General features: G+C 38.2%; 1 protein-coding gene across 3 annotated transcripts in view; it reads right to left on the bottom strand.

Moving 5' to 3' along the window:
- Window positions 1–16,608, bottom strand: part of UGDH (UDP-glucose 6-dehydrogenase) — a 91,909-nt gene that overhangs the window by 14,831 nt on the left and 60,470 nt on the right. For 2 of the 3 annotated variants that reach the window (XM_072737856.1, XM_025997805.2), the window contains 2 exons: window positions 8,265–8,433; window positions 475–576 (listed from right to left, as the gene is read on the bottom strand). In XM_072737856.1, coding sequence (XP_072593957.1) covers window positions 475–576; window positions 8,265–8,433 — 271 coding nt within the window. Of the gene's footprint in view, window positions 1–474; window positions 577–8,264; window positions 8,434–15,996; window positions 16,068–16,608 lie in introns of all 3 variants that reach the window. The other variant, XM_072737857.1, reaches the window with a different exon arrangement.

The following is a 16,608-nucleotide window of genomic DNA, read 5'->3' as shown; positions in this document are numbered from 1 at the left end:
ATTCATGAGACACAGAGAGAGAGAGAGAGAGAGAGAGAGAGACAGAGACAGAGACACAGGCAGAGGGAGGAAAAGCAGGCTCCATGCAAGGAGCCCGACGTGGGATCCCAGGTCTCCAGGATCAGGCCCTGGGCTAAAGGCGGTGCTAAACTGCTGAGCCACCTGGACGTCCCCAAGCAGTGGTTGAAACAAGAAATGATGAAATACATATACTATCACCACACTGGTCTCACACATTGTCAGCACTTCCTAATTTTAGGTCCCAGACTGAATTTTCTCCAAATTCTTTTGCTCAATGACTGGAAGTGACACGTTTGACCGGATGACTATGGGGTATGGTCAAGTGTTGGGCAAAGTGACAACCAAGATTCCACTGGACAAGTCTTGATACCCACAGATGACTATTAAAATACAATGAAACTCCCGTGTAGACAAGAATGTATTAGAACTCACACAGTGAAAGAAAATACTTACAGAAATAAATACAAGATCAGCTTCTTTAATGGCATCGTCAATATTGGTAGAAAAAAACAGATTCTTTCCTCGGCAGGATTCGACCACTTCTTTCAGTCCAGGCTAAAAAGAAAGAGTCGTGGTTACAGTTTACCAGTCATAGGAGACAACCTAAAAGTATAGAATTTTACGTGGTTATTTATTTATTTATTTATTTATTTATTTATTTATTTATTTATATTCATGAGAGACATGGGGGGGGGCAGAGACACAGGCAGAGGGAGATAGTTATATTTTAATTTAAAGGTCTAGACTTGCCCTCAAACAACACCTTTGTAGAGATATCTAAGATCACACAGCAAAGGCCAAAAGTGTACATTATGTAACAATGCTAAATAGAGCAAAGTTGGCCTTGCCACAGTAGTAGCACGGGCTCATTTCAATGTGTCATTGTTTACCATGTGCCTGATTGTTTTATAAGAGTTAACCATTACCTGAATATCAACACAATTATCTGAAAATTCAAGGTCTTCTGTGATTTCAAGCAGACATTTGATTTTGCATCATCATTATGAATGCAGGTTCTTACCCCCCAAAATTCAAGTCATACAACTGGTTGTCAGTCAAGATTTACTCTCTGCCTACATAGACGTATATTTTTTCTAAGTCCTAATGTAAGACACACTTTCACTGAGAATTTTATTACTTTCCTCATACAGTTTAATAGGAAATATAGTTACGTTAAGAATATTGAGCTGTACAAAAAACCACCTAACAAGTATTCTTGTCTGAAAGAAGGAAAGGAAAAGAAAGGGAAAAAAAAAAAAGAAAGGAAAGAAAAGGAAAGGGAAAAGGAAAGGAAAGGAAAGGAAAGGAAAGGAAAGGAAAGGAAAGGAAAGGAAAAAAAAATCAGATCTAAATCTGCTTAGATCAGTCCAATCAGCAAAATCCAGACTGAGAATTTTTTTTTTAAGATTTTATTTATTTATTCATGAGAGACACACACAGAGAGAGAGGCAGAGACACAGGCAGAGGGAGAAGCAGGCTCCATGCAGGGAGCCCGATGTGGGACTTGATCCCAGGTCTCCAGGATCACGCCCTGGGCCGAAGGCGGTGCTAAACCACTGAGCCACCCCCACTGCCCCTGAGACTGAGAATTTCTGTAGGATAAACAACCTGGTTTCTTCAACAAATAAACTGAAGAGAAAAACAGCTAAAAAGAGAATTTTTTAAAATTATGGTCTTAAAAGATACAAGTGATGCAAATGTAATTTTTCTTGCAATAGTTACAATGACCCCCATAACACCAAATTTGATGAATACGTCCCAGTCTTGATTTCTTCTGTATCTGGCATAATGGAGAGCTCATTCATTCATTCAGCAAATGTTTACAGAGTACTTATTATGTGCTAGTCACTGAGTTACTCATAAACAAAATATATACAGTTGACCTTTGACAACATAGATTTGAATTGTACAAGTCTGCTTATATGTGAATTTTTCTCAATACAGTACAGTACTGTAAATCTATTTTCTCTTATCATATTGTTTTCTTTTTAAAGTATTTTATTTATTTATTCATGAGAGACACAGAAAGAGAAGCAGAGACACAGGCAGAGGGAGAAACAGCCTCCCTGCAGGGAGCCTGTTGTGGGACTCAATCCCAGGACCCCGGGATCATGACCTGAGCCAAAGGCTCAACCACTGGGCCACCCAAGCATCCCTATTATAATTTTCTTAATAACACTTTCTTTTCTCTAGCTTACTTTATTGTAAGAATACAGTATATAACATAAGGTGGGTGCCCCTAGCCCCTACATTGTCAAGGCTCAACTGTACATCTTTATGGGGCTTGTACTACTAAAACTCTTCTGGGTTTGGTTCACCTTTGATGAACTACTTTTCATTGCTTTTCTATGGCATTTCCTTCTCCTATCATCAAACATTAAGAGTTTTTCTGGGTTCTGTCCTTGACTCATGCTCCGCTCTCTCTACAGACTCTTCTTGGGAGAGCTCATTTACTCTGATTTCAACTACTACCTGTATAATCCTAACTTTACATCTCGAGCCATGCATTATTTACTTACACTTTTGATATATATCCAACTGCCTCCTGAACATCTCTATTTGGAGGTCCCAAAGACTTTATAACTAAATAGGACCAAACAGAACTTGAAATTTCATTTCCCACTACCCTCCACAACATCCTGCATCCTTGATCTAAATTAATGGCACAATCATGCACCCATAATCCAAACTGGAAACCTGGATATCTTTCGAGACTCCTTCTTCTCCTTCACCCTTCTTATATAATCAACAATCAAGTCCTGTCATTTTTCTTTCTAAATATTTTTCCAATTAGTCTAGTTAGTCTCAGAGCAGATGGAGGCTGTGTACACAAATAACATATTAAATACTATAATGACATATTATAGAATTTCCCTATCAGTGACCATGAGTTAAAATTAGTCACTAATAGGGACTTTCTGACCTGAAAACATGGTATTTACAATGAAAAATCTATGTCTTTGATTTTTATAATTATCCTTGAGAACAAATACTTACTTAGTTGTATATTTTAAAATGCATTATAGGATACAGATTTACAAAAAAAAGTTGATTGCAAAGGTATCCAAGCTAGACATAAAAATATTCTTTTGCCTTGTCCAAGGTAGGTATGTATAAAGTTACAAGTAGTAACAACATGTATATGCTACTCAATAAAGCAATTCAGAGAGCAATGTGAATTCCAGTTAAACCTGTCATTTTTGGGGATCCCTGGGTGGCTCAGCAGTTTAGTGCTGGCCTTTGGCCCAGGGTGTGATCCTGGAGTCCCGGGATCAAGTCCCACATCAGGCTCCCTGCATGGAGCCTGCTTCTCCCTCTGCCTGTTGTGTCCTCTGGCTCCCTCTCTCTCCATGTGTCTCTCATGAATAAATAAATAAAATATTTTTAAAAACGGTCATTTTTCTTTTATAGTTCTTCTCATTTGATGTTTCACCTAACATTTTACATCTCTAAGATAGCCAAGACAATGTAGAGGAATAGTTAATTTTACAACATAAAATTAAGAAGTAAAAATGGAACAAAAGCCTAACTCTGAAAATTGAATGGGTCACACAATTCATTACCTAAGTTGTTGCTTTTTTTAATGCAACATTGTAGAAATTATTTTCTGACTTATAAATTCTTTAATTTATAAGGCATGTTTTAACAACTGATATCTTAGAAAGACACATGAAAATTATTATTTTTTTTTTAATTTTTATTTTATTTTATTTATTTATGATAGGCACACAGTGAGAGAGAGAGAGAGAGGCAGAGACACAGGCAGAGGGAGAAGCAGGCTCCATGCACCGGGAGCCCGATGTGGGACTCGATCCCAGGTCTCCAGGATCGCGCCCTGGGCCAAAGGCAGGCGCCAAACCGCTGCGCCACCCAGGGATCCCAGACACATGAAAATTAAAAGCCTAAATCATTTACCTGCTAAAAGGAAAATCATTTACTTGCTAAGATGATTTCTTCTAGAATTTTAAAGTAGCAGTGCCATGGGATTTTTTTTTAAGGTTTTATTTATTTATTCATGAGAGACACACACAGAGAGAGAGAGAGAGAGAGAGGCAGAGACACAGGCAGAGGGAGAAGCAGGCTCCATGCAGAGAGCCCGACGTGGGACTCAATCCCCGATCTCCAGGATCATGCCCTGGGCAGAAGGCAGGTGGTAAACCACTGAGCCACCGGGCTGCCCCTAGTGCCATGTTTTTAACCAACAAAGCCAGTGGGTTTTGGAAAAAGATTTCATTTCTTTTGTAGGCTACACTAAATAGTGCAAAACTAAAATAACTGTTTACAGTATACATAATTTTTTGGAATAGACAAATTAAAAATGAGATAGGGATGCTTGGCTGGCTCAGCTGGTAGAGCATGCCACTCTTAATGTGGGGGTAGCCCCATGTTGGGTGTAGAGATTACTTATTTAAAAAAAAAAAGAGAGAGAGAGATAAAAATAAGACTTTAAAAGCTAAATAGTGGGATGCCTGGTAGCTCAGCGGTTTATCTCCTGCTTTCGGCCCAGGGGGTGATCCCAAGTTCCAGGATCAAGTCCCACACTGGGCTCCCTGCATGGAGCCTGCTTCTCCCTCTGCTTCTCTCTCTGTGTGTCTCTCATGAATAAATAAATAAATAAAATATTAAAAAATAAATAAATAAAAGCTAAATAGTTGGGGAACCTGGGTGGCTCAGTCAGTTCAGCATCTGCCTTCAGCTCAAGTCATGATCCCAGGCCTGGGATTGAGAGCCCCAAATCTGGCTCCCTACTCAGTGGGAAGCCTGCTTCTCTCTCTCTCCCTCTGCCGCTCATGCTTTCTCTCACATGCTCTCTCTCTCAAATAAATACATTTTAAAAAGCTAAATAGTTATAACCATTAAATAAAGCCAGTACAATGAGATTTCAGGGTTTTGAGAACTCAGACATGGATTCTAATGAGCACAGGGCTACCTAGACTTTCAAATCTTTTATATTCTCTATAAAGAGATTAAAGGAGGAAAACTATTTATGAAACAAAGGTATCAAAAATAATACTTCTGTTTCTTTGTTTATAAATTGAGAAGAAACAAGTATGATATAGAAAAGAAATTTTAGATCTTAACTTTCTCAATCTAACTATGTGTCCCAACTGGATTCAATATCAATGTAGAAGATACTATTTTAAATTTAAAGCAGTAAAGTCTTAGGAAGAAGAGTTTCAGATTTCAATTAATATAACTAGTAATACCAACAATAAGAATCTGGCCAGGGAACATGCCTGACCAATTAATTTTTTTGTTTTCTCCACGAAAAACCTCTAATTCCAATATATTACGGTTTGTATTTTTTTTAAGACTTATTTATTTCATTTTATTTTAAGACTTACTTATTTATTTTGGGGGGAAGAGAGAATCTTTAAGCAGACTCCCCCATGCTGGGCTGTCTCATGACGCTGAGATCACCACCCGAGCTATCCAGGTGCCTCAGTTTGTACTTTTTCTAATTCAGAATACCTTTGTTTTTTGTTTTTAAGTAAAATTTTTATTGAAGTAAAACACTACATAAAATTGCATATACATTAGTATAGAAAAATGTACAGCTCAATTTCCATAAGTGAAAATTACACTTATTTGTACACTTGTGTACCACTATCTGTGATGAGTGGTTGCATTAGAAGTGGTTACGTAAGTGTAACCACTATCTGTAATGAGAATTAGAACATAACTGTAAATCAGAACCTGCAGTTTGCCCTCTCCTAGTTACTACCACAGCCCAAATCAATACCATGCTGAATTCTATCATCAGAGATCAATTTGCTTATATTTGAACTTTATACAAATAGAATTATACAATATGTACTACTTTGTGTCTGGCAACATATTACTTTGGGGAGAATTTAACCATGCATGTAGGAGTAGTTTCCTTGATTTTCTTTTTCTTTCTTTCTTTCTTTCTTTCTTTCTTTCTTTCTTTCTTTCTTTTTTTTTTTTTTTTAGTTTCCTTGATTTTCAATGCAGTATAGTATTTTATTGCAGGATTATGCTATAATTTATGTATCCATTCCAATGCTGATTAACATTTAAGGTTGTTTCCCATTTGAGTCTATTATGAATAGCACTGTTAATACCTGTTTTGGTGCACATTAAGAATGCATTTCTGTTGGATATACACCTACAAATGGAATTGTTGAATCAGACTACCCATATTTTCAGCTTTAGTAAATACTGCCAAGGGGCAGCCCCGGTGGCGCAGCGGTTTAGTGCTGCCTGCAGCCGGGGGTGTGATCCTGGAGACCTGGGATCGAGTCCCACATCAGGCTCCTTCCATGGAGCCTGCTTCTCCCTCTGCCTGTGTCTCTGCCTCTCTCTCTCTCTCTGTGTCTCTCATGAATAAATAAATAAAATCTTAAAAAAAAAAAAAAAGGGTCCAGACAGGAATGACAGGGTTGGTGGATTAGCCAGGCAACAATTTACATGATGCATTTAAAAAAAAAAAAAAAGTAAATACTGCCAAGCAGTTATGAAACTGGCTATAGCAGACTACATTCTGACAGCAGTGTATAAAATTCCAATTGCTCTAAATCTTTGTCAACAACACTTAGTATTGTCAGTAGTAGTAATTTTAGCCATTCTGGTGGGTGCCCTTTGTTTCTGAAGACTGGAGTACACTACTGGCAGAATTAATTAATGATTGTATTTAAATACAGCTTGTTGGGTTTCAGCTTACTTACAGCCCTTTTATGGATATCAGAATTATAAAACTCTTTTATTATCTTTCCAAAAAAATTTTTTTTAAGATTTTATTTATTTATTCATGAAAGACACAGAGCCCGGGACAGCCCCCTCCAAAATGTTTTTAAAAATTCCTCCAAAACCAAATCTATTGGTAATAACAGGAAAGGAAATGCTATAGCACTAAAGTAATTTAAAGAACTATTATGGGGGGGAGGGAGGGAGGGTACCTAGGTAGTTCTGTCAGTGAAGCAACAGACTCTTGGTTTGGCTAGGATGACGTCGTGGTATCAGAGTCATGGAATTGGGCCTGTGTTGGACTCTGCAATGAGTGTAGAATCTGCTTCTCCCATCTCTCTCTCTCTCTCTCTCTTTCTCTCAAATAAATAAAAATCTTTAGAGAACTATTATAGATAGTTTGTCTGGTAGAAAAAGAAAGGGTAAAGTACAAAGAGACGGTACCACACACACAGAGGTTATTTATTTATTTTTATTCCAAGTCTGATTCAGATAGGAATAAATCCATGATATTGGATAGCTACTACTCTATGGGTGCTTTTTCATGGATTTCTATATTTTATATGCCTATCAAAATATTGATAGGGTTGAGACTTCCCTTCCAAAGGACTAACACATTTAAAGACTATGGTTAAGCAACTGACTCTTGATTTCCGCTCAGCTCATGATCTCAGGGTCATGAGACAGGAGCCCCAAGTCAGGGTCCCCACTCAGTGGGGAATCGGCTTCAGTTTCTCTCCCTATCCTTCTGTCCCTCTCTTTGCTCACGCTCTTTCTCTAAAATAAATTAATAAATATTATAAAGACAGAGTATGGTTGATAACAGTCTTACAAATAACAAAGCTTTCCTGAAGGAAAAAAAAAAGAATATATTAATGCTGGAAAAAACTGCTACCATCAAATTTTCAAATGCTTCTCTGCTGGGTTTCAAAAGCATAATATCATGAACTCATTTTACAATGAATTTTTAAAAAATGGGATCCACATAGCTTTATAAAATAGTTGAAGCATATTTTCCTAACTATACAATATCTTAATTCACAGAAATTTTGAAATTCTAATTAAACAAATTTGCAATACCAACCACTAGATATAAAAGACATCATTTATCCACTCATGGCTTACCTGATATGAGTACAGTACAATAACCCCCAAATATAATGGACTTATATGAATTAATATTAAAAACATCAAGTTTTATTATTTTCTTAAAATTCTAAAATTTTACTATTACAATATAACATTAACAAAATTAGAAAATTAATTAATATGAGAAAATAAAGAAAAAAATACCCATATTCTCACTGCACTATTATAACCATTATTAATATTCTAATATATTTCTTCCCAGTCATTTTCCCTGGGCATATCTGACATAATTATAGTTGTAACGTCCATATTATTGTGTATCTAGATTTCTCATTTAATTTCTTTCCAGTTGCAGTCATAGATTTTTACATTAATAGTAATTTATTTAATAAAAACAGTAAGAAAACAAAGAACGTAAGAACAAAGAGTTGTTTAAAATAGTTTACCTCATAAATAGGAAGTGTAGGAGAGTTCCATGCATTAATTCTAGATTCATTGACGTCAACAACTGTTACCCTGATTTCAGGGCACATATGAGCGATGACACTACATGTAGGTCCTCCAACATAGCCCGCACCAATGCAACAGATCTTCTTAATTTCAAACATGATTAAACTAGAAGAAAAGCAGTAAGACTGTTCTACTATTGAAAATAGAAAATTTAAAGAAATCACATTGCACATTTATCACACTTCATAAAAACTGTCAAGGTGACAGATATCCGGAAAGATTTCCTGCATTCACACTATTAAGAATTATTAAAAGTGGGAAAATATATAACATTCCAATTGGAATGTCTGTTCTAGTTTGCATTAGCATAAAACATGGGGGAAAAAAGTAACTGATATTACTAAAGAAATGCCACAAAGATTATAATGATCTAATATTCAAAAATTCAAGGAAGAAAATAAAAGCTTACTTGGGTCTCTAAGGCCACTCGGGTAACTTTGATTGCTGAGGAAAAATGCAAGGGTGACTACACCAGGGCAATTCTTGCTTAAATAAATGTCGGTGTACAAAGGTCAGCCTATGGCAGGTTTAGATTAACGTGACAGATATTAAAACACATGATAGGTAATAAGATTAGTTTGAAAGTCCAGAATTGACCTCTGTGATTATATTCCCTATACAATTTGGCTTCAGTAGTTTATTTTTAGGTACTTGACAATGATCTTAAATTCCATTTCAACTTTAATCAGAAACTATGAGATGGTTAAAGGAAAGTAATTTCTGTAGTTAACAAAGCTGTTACACAGATTTTGATGGGTTTTCAAAAGCCATTTAGGTGAACTGATTCACACTAATCAAAATGACAAGGTACTGGTTTATATATAAGAATATCAGTTTATTCATTATAATGAGAACAAAAACTATCAAACTGATCAGACTCTTAGAATTTTAGTCCTTGCCAAGACCTCAGATATCATCTAATCTAATCCATTCATGGATTCCCATGAGAAGGAAATTGGTAATCAGAGAGTTTAAGAATTTGCTAATATATTCCTGCATGGATCAAAGAAGATACTACAGAAGGCTAATCTCATTACAATGCCTGGCAAGCACAACCCTATTGTGAAAAAAAGATACACCAGCCACATAATTCAGATGATCCAATTCCCTTAAGTCTGAATCTGTATTAAACCAAACAATGTTCTAATTACTGATTTTCTGGGCAGACTTTCCTACTGGAAAAGAATGAGCTGAACAACCCATACAAGTATCTTGGTCTTGAGGAAACAACGTATCTTGGTATGAGGAAACAATGCATCTGACTTATAAATCAATCTTCAGTGGTCATGTTTGGTAGATATCAACTCAGTCTAATCTCTAATGACCTTTAAAAAACTTTAAAAAAAAACCCCAGAAATTTGGTAAAAATATAAGCAAAATTTGGAATCTATTGATTCTACAAAAGAAAGCAATATTCTTAGTGATACACATACAAAGAAATTTTTTAAATCTATTTTTTGGGTTTTTTTTTTTTTAAGATTTTATTTATTTATTCATGAGAGACACACATAGAGGCAGAGACACAGGCAGAGGGAGAAGCAGGCTCCATGCAGGGAGCTCATCGTGGGACTCAATCCCGGGACTCCAGGATTGTGCCCTGGGCCAAAGGCAGGTGTTAAACCACTGAGCCACCCAGGAATCCCCTATTTAATGTATTCTTAAGACCTATTCCACTCCCTTCTATTTTTTATTTTTATTTTTTTCTGTTTCTGGTAAAACTCCGTCTCTTTTTTAGAAGCAGTTACACTGTATTCCCTTGTGTGGATGTACCTACCAGAAAATATTAAAACCATGCTAAATCTGGTAGATTCTCTTTATTTACTTTTTTTTTTTTTTTTTTAAGTAGGCTTCAAGCCCAATGTGGGGCTTGAACTCATGACCCTGAGACCAAGAGTTGCATGCTCTACTGTCTGAGTAAGCCAGGAGCCCCTGGTAGATCCTCTCTTTAATAATCCAGAATTCAGGTTGTACTACAAAGCTGTGGTCATCAAGACAGTGTGGTACTGGCACAAAAACAGACACAAAGATCAATGGAACAGAATAGAGAACCCAGAAGTGGACCCTGAACTGTATGGTCAACTAATATTCAATAAAGGAGGAAAGAGTATCCACTGGAAGAAAGACAGTCTCTTCAATAAATGGTGTTGGGAAAATTGGACATTCACATGCAGAAGAATGAAACTAGACCACTCTCTTTCACCATACACAAAGATAAACTCAAAATGGATGAAAGATCTAAATGTGAGACAAGATTCCATCAAAATCCTAGAGGACAACACAGGCAACACCCTTTTTGAACTCGGCCACAGTAACTTCTTGCAAGATACATCCACGAAGACAAAAGAAACAAAAGCAAAAATGAACTATTGGGACTTCATCAAGATAAGAAGCTTTTGCACAGCAAAGGATACAGTCAACAAAACTCAAAGACAACGTGCAGAATGGGAGAAGATATTTGCAAATGATGTATCAGATAAAGGGCTAGTTTCCAAGATCTATAAAGAACTTATTAAACTCAACACCAAAGAAACAAACAATCCAATCATGAAATGGGCAAAAGACATGAAGAGAAATCTCACAGAGGAAGACATGGACATGGCCAACATGCACATGAGAAAATGCTCTGCATCACTTGCCATCAGGGAAATACAAATCAAAACCACAATGAGATCCCACCTCACACCAGTGAGAATGGGGAACATTAACAAGGCAGGAAGCCACAAATGTTGGAGAGGATGCGGAGAAAAGGGAACCCTCTTACACTGTTGGTGGGAATGTGAACTGGTGCAGCCACTCTGGAAAACTGTGTGGAGGTTCCTCAAAGAGTTAAAAATAGATCTGCCCTATGACCCAGCAATTGCACTGTTGGGGATTTACCCCAAAGATTCAGATGCAATGAAACGCCGAGACACCTGCACCCCGATGTTTCTAGCAGCAATGTCCACAATAGCCAAACTGTGGAAGGAGCCTCGGTGTCCATCGAAAGATGAATGGATAAAGAAGATATGGTTTATGTATACAATGGAATATTACTCAGCCATTAAAAACGACAAATACCCACCATTTGCTTCAACGTGGATGGAACTGGAGGGTATTATGCTGAGTAAAGTAAGTCAATCGGAGAAGGACAAACATTGTATGTTCTCATTCATTTGGGGAATATAAATAATAGTGAAAGGGAATATAAGGGAAGGGAGAAGAAATGTGTGGGAAATATCAGAAAGGGAGACAGAACATAAAGACTCCTAACTCTGGGAAACGAACTAGGGGTGGTGGAAGGGGAGGAGGGCGGGGGGTGGGGGTGAATGGGTGACGGGCACTGAGGGGGGCACTTAACGGGATGAGCACTGGGTGTTATTCTTCTGTATGTTGATAAATTGAACACCAATAAAAAATAAATTTATTACAAAAAAATAAAATAAAAAAATAAAAAATAAGGCTCCTTTTCTAGTGAAAAAAAAATCTAAATAAATGGGTTAAGAGTACCCTATTATCACTTGTGAAGCTGCACAAACATGATATTCCTATTAAACTTCTCGGGTTCCAAAATTAACCCCGGCAAAAATACTGATCCTAACAAAATTTACTTTTGGCAACCATTCGTCTTCCATTTCTTTAACCTTCTTCTACTCTTCAGTTCTGCCTTTTACTCCTTTCCAGGCCTCAAGTGCCCTGTACACAAGAAAAAAGAGAACTTTCTAGGGGGAAAGGACTGCACTGGGATTACCTCGAGGTTAAAGCTCAGGGGAATGTTCTAAAAAAGCTCCCACCTGTGGGACAGCTGAACCTAGAACATACTTACCATAGATGTGTCTCCAGCACTCACTGCCACTGTCCCCACGGCTACAATAGAAAGGGCTTGGCATCGGGTTTCAGAAACATTGCTTCAGCTTGTTTCAGGCCTAGTCCTTTGTTCCCTTTCATGAAAAATTAATATTCCCAATTTAAGGGTCTACCTGTGGGCACAGCAGAGAATATGGCCCTAGATATAGGCCCTGACACTCAAGAATTCAACAATTTATTTAAGGAAAAATTCGGCCAGCTGAAAAATATTTATTAAACACTCAACTATGTTGCAGCCACTAATGTTCTATGTACCGTGGATATAATAGTGAACAGACAGGTACAGGGATCCAATAGGGAACAGACAGGTACAGTTCCTACTCTTACATAGTTATAGTCTCATGGGAGAGCACAAAACAAAATAATGGCAGCTGTGATACATTGTGTATAAAGGAAATAAATATGTAAGTGGAGAGGGAGAGACTGAATATGGGGAAAGAACTATTTTAGATAGGGTAAAGGACTCTCTGCAAAGGTGACTCTTAAACTGACTTAAAAGATGAAAAGGAAGGGCGTCTGGGTGGCTCAGTCAGTTAGGTAACTGACTCTTGATTTCGGCTCAGGGCATGATCTCAGGGTCTTGAGATCAAGCCCCTCATTAGGCTCCATACTCAGCAGAGTCTGCTTGAGATTCTCTCTCTCCCTCTCTCAAATAAATAAATAGATAGTCTTTTTTTAAAAAAAAAAAAAAAAGAGAGAGAGAGAGAGAGAGAGCGCACACACAGAACAGGGAGAAGCAGACTCCCTGCTGAACAGGGAGCCCCATATGGGATTCAATCCCAGGATCCTGGGACCATGACCTGAGCCAAAGGCAGACACTTAACTGACTAAGCCATCCAGGTGCTCCACTAAATAAAATCTTAAAAAAAAAGAAAAAGATGAAATGGAATTTGTCACACCCAAGTAACATATAAGGCAGTATAACCAATTAAATGACAAAATGAGTACTAAAGTCCAGAGGCGAAAAAAAAAAAAAAAAAAAGAAGGTATCTACATCAAGGGAAATGTAGAATTTCAACCTGGCCTAAAGAATAAATAGGGTATAGAAAGAAAAGGTAAGTGGGGGAGAACATTCCAGATTTAAAAAATAGTAAGGACTCATATACAGAAATGAGTCCAAAGTGAGGAGATCAGCCTAGTTGGAAAAAAATATCAGTATTAAGAAGTGGTAAGAGGTAATGACTGTCTTGTAGAGTAGAAATGAATTTAAAGGGAACCCTGGGTGGTGCAGCGGTTTGGCGCCTGCCTTTGGCCCAGGGTGCGATCCTGGAGACCCAGGATCGAATCCCACGTCAGGCTCCCAGTGCATGGAGCCTGCTTCTCCCTCTGCCTGTGTCTCTGCCTCTCTCTCTCTCTCTGTGTGTGTGACTATCATAAATAAATTTTAAAAAAATTAAAAAAATATATTAAAAAAAAAAAAAAAAAGAAATGAATTTAAAGTGGGTCTTAAATGACCCTTTCAGGGAAGCATGTCCAGGGCAGTTCAGGAGGCTACAATTCAATAACTTAAGGCAACATAATTAAAAGTAACCATAACAATCAACAACATTTGTGTAGCTAAAATCTAATAAACTCCACTGAAGGAAAAAACAATGGGGCGGGGGGGAGGATCAGCCTGTAGCTTGGGAAGAGGGAGTTAAAGACAAGAATGATGTGTTTAGGGGATCCCTGGGTGGCTCAGCGGTTTAGCGCCTGCCTTTGGCCCAGGGCAAGATCCTGGAGTTCCGGGATCGAGTCCCGTGTCGGGCTCCCAGCATGGAGCCTGCTTCTCCCTCTGCCTGTGTCTCTGCCTCTCTCTCTATGTCTATCATGAATAAATAAATAAATCTTAAAAAAAAAAAAAAGAATGATGTGTTTATTTCAACAGAGTCTAGAGAAGACTGACACAGAATCTGGAAGTCAGAAGTGTTCTGGTTTCAGAGAGGTGGGGGAAGAACAGGCTTTCCCAATGCTTAGATGGCATGTTCTCTGAAGATTCTTTGCTCTGATTACACTCTCCCCTATGAATTCAGATTCCCAGGAATCATAATACTGGAAAGGGATGACACAGATTTGAGATAGAAGTGTTCCAGGAACTGCAATAAAATTTCCCTACTGTAATATCAAAGTTTCATTCTAGTGAAACCATTAGTCTCTTATGAGTTTAATCATATAAGCTAACATCTAAAGCCTCATTAACTCTGGGTCCAAGGAGGAAAAAAAAAATTCTGCCTTCCAGATCTTCGAAGCTGATGATTAAGTTCTGAACTGTGATGAACCTAAAGAACTATCACAGTGTAACACCCTTACTGAGCAGCTAGCCAGCCTCTCTAATTACAACCAATATATCTGGAATATCTAAAAAGTAGAATTTCAAAGTATTTTTGGACCAGAGGATCTGTTGGGGTTACCATTTAATCCAACAGCCAAGAGCTTATAACATTCTTTTTTTTTTTAATTTTTAAAATTTATTTATGATAAGCACACAGTCAGAGAGAGAGAGAGAGAGAGAGAGAGGCAGAGACACAGGTAGAGGGAGAAGCAGGCTCCATGAACTGAGAGCCCGACGTGGGACTTGATCCCGGGTCTCCAGGATCGCGCCCTGGGCCAAAGGCAGGCGCCAAACCGCTGCGCCACCCAGAGATCCCAGGTTATAACATTCTTATATAAACATAGACTGAATGTTTACATGATGCCACTCTTGGGTTAAAGGAGTTCATAGTTTAATAAAGTGCTCCCAGGCAAACAGTTCTTATCTGCTGCTCTTCCCTCAGCACTTAGAACAGTAGGCTCTCAATAAATGCTAATTGAATGAATGAGTAACTCTCCATTAGGGCTTGTTTGAGATGAAGACTGTTATTTGAAAATCTTTAGCTCAGATGGCTGATCAATGCATTTTTGCTGAAATTGTCCAGAACACCATCATCCTTTTTTTTATGTAGAACTTTGGCATGTCTTCCCAGAGTTACTTCTTATCCACCTTGCTTGCCAGGCTGTATTCAGCTTGCCTTACATATAGCAGCCAGGGCAAACCACTGATGGACCTATATTATAGAATTGCATGTGTTTTGGGGTGTCCCTGTGGTTCTATTTCACATGAAGTGTGGCTTGTAGATGATAATGGGAAAATTACTGAAGAACTGTGCAAGTCCCAATAAATCATTACTTGGATGTTTCAATAAAATCTTTCAGTCTTTATATGGAGCTTGATACAGTATTAATAATATACTTTGCTCAACACAGATGTCTTCTGATTCCATATTGAATTTCTACTTTTATGTACCTTCTGACCCTCTACTGTGCTGTCAGGGAAATGGGAATGTTTGCTTACTGAGTGTGTCAGTTTGAAATGAGTTTTTAACCTCCATATTTTGGGAAAATCTCAACAAACCAAGCTGTTCCAAAACTACTCTTCATCTAAAGTTTTATAAATTCAGATGAAGATTTCAACCTAAAAGATGTGGCTAACAAATACTGAAGGTCCTATTACAATCTAAGCTAAATATAATCTCTCGTCCCCACCCCACCCCTCTTCCGTATACTCTCCATAATCACCCAGGAGCTAAGGCAATGGATGTTGTAGTTGGATACATCAACTTCAAGCACATCACCTTAGTCTTTTACAAAAACTAGATACTAACAGACGGCTGACCGGGGAAAAAGATTTAATCAGTGAGAAAGGCAGTGTTAATGTTATATCTAAAGGGCCTCCCTCCTATGAAGCTGTGGAAATAATAAGAGGGAAGATGAAATATGCATATTAGTTACAGATTCTATGTTTAAAAAAGGAGTATAGTAAGGGGAGAAGAAATGAGGCCCTTTCAATCAGGGTTGTCTCCCGCTTACCTTAACTGGATGCGGGTACTAACAAGCGCATCTCACAGCAGACAGTAAGCGCTTTCATTTCCAGAACCCCCCTGAAAAAACAGACCAGACTACTGTTCTCCATTTCACAGGGCATTTGAAGAAACTCAAAGACTCACTGTGTCTTTGCGGGCAGTCAGTGGACAGCTATGCCTCTGTATATCCGTGGAAAGCTCCCTACCCGTGAATCCCTCTTTTCAATATACCAGCATTTTCAAGCCTACTCGGTTATCTTCCCATATACACAAGTATGCTCTTTCACGGTCAGCACCCAAGGGAGGCCCTTCCCTGACATGAAGTAAAGCAATTCTATGGTGTGGCGGCCAACAATGGATTCCAGGACAGCCCATACGGATGTCACGACGGCAGTGTCTTAGGATTTCGCCCTCCAAAAGGGCTTTCTGGCTTTGTTTTCTCTTTAGTTTCTTAAGAAGGGAGGCCAGTGACCGGAGGAAAGCAGCGGCTCCCCAGGTGAGCCGACTAAGCACAGACAAAAGACCAGGACTCTGAGACCAAAATGGGGTCCCTAATCGGAGGACCGCTTCCTTCGGTGGACGTTCGGCTTCCTGGGGGAAATCTCATTTGTTTCAAGTC

This window comes from Vulpes vulpes, chromosome 14, assembly GCF_048418805.1.
Source record: "Vulpes vulpes isolate BD-2025 chromosome 14, VulVul3, whole genome shotgun sequence".
In the NCBI taxonomy this organism is placed as follows: domain Eukaryota; kingdom Metazoa; phylum Chordata; class Mammalia; order Carnivora; family Canidae; genus Vulpes; species Vulpes vulpes.
Note: the sequence above shows the minus strand (reverse complement) of the source record. Positions and strands in the feature narration are given on the sequence as shown.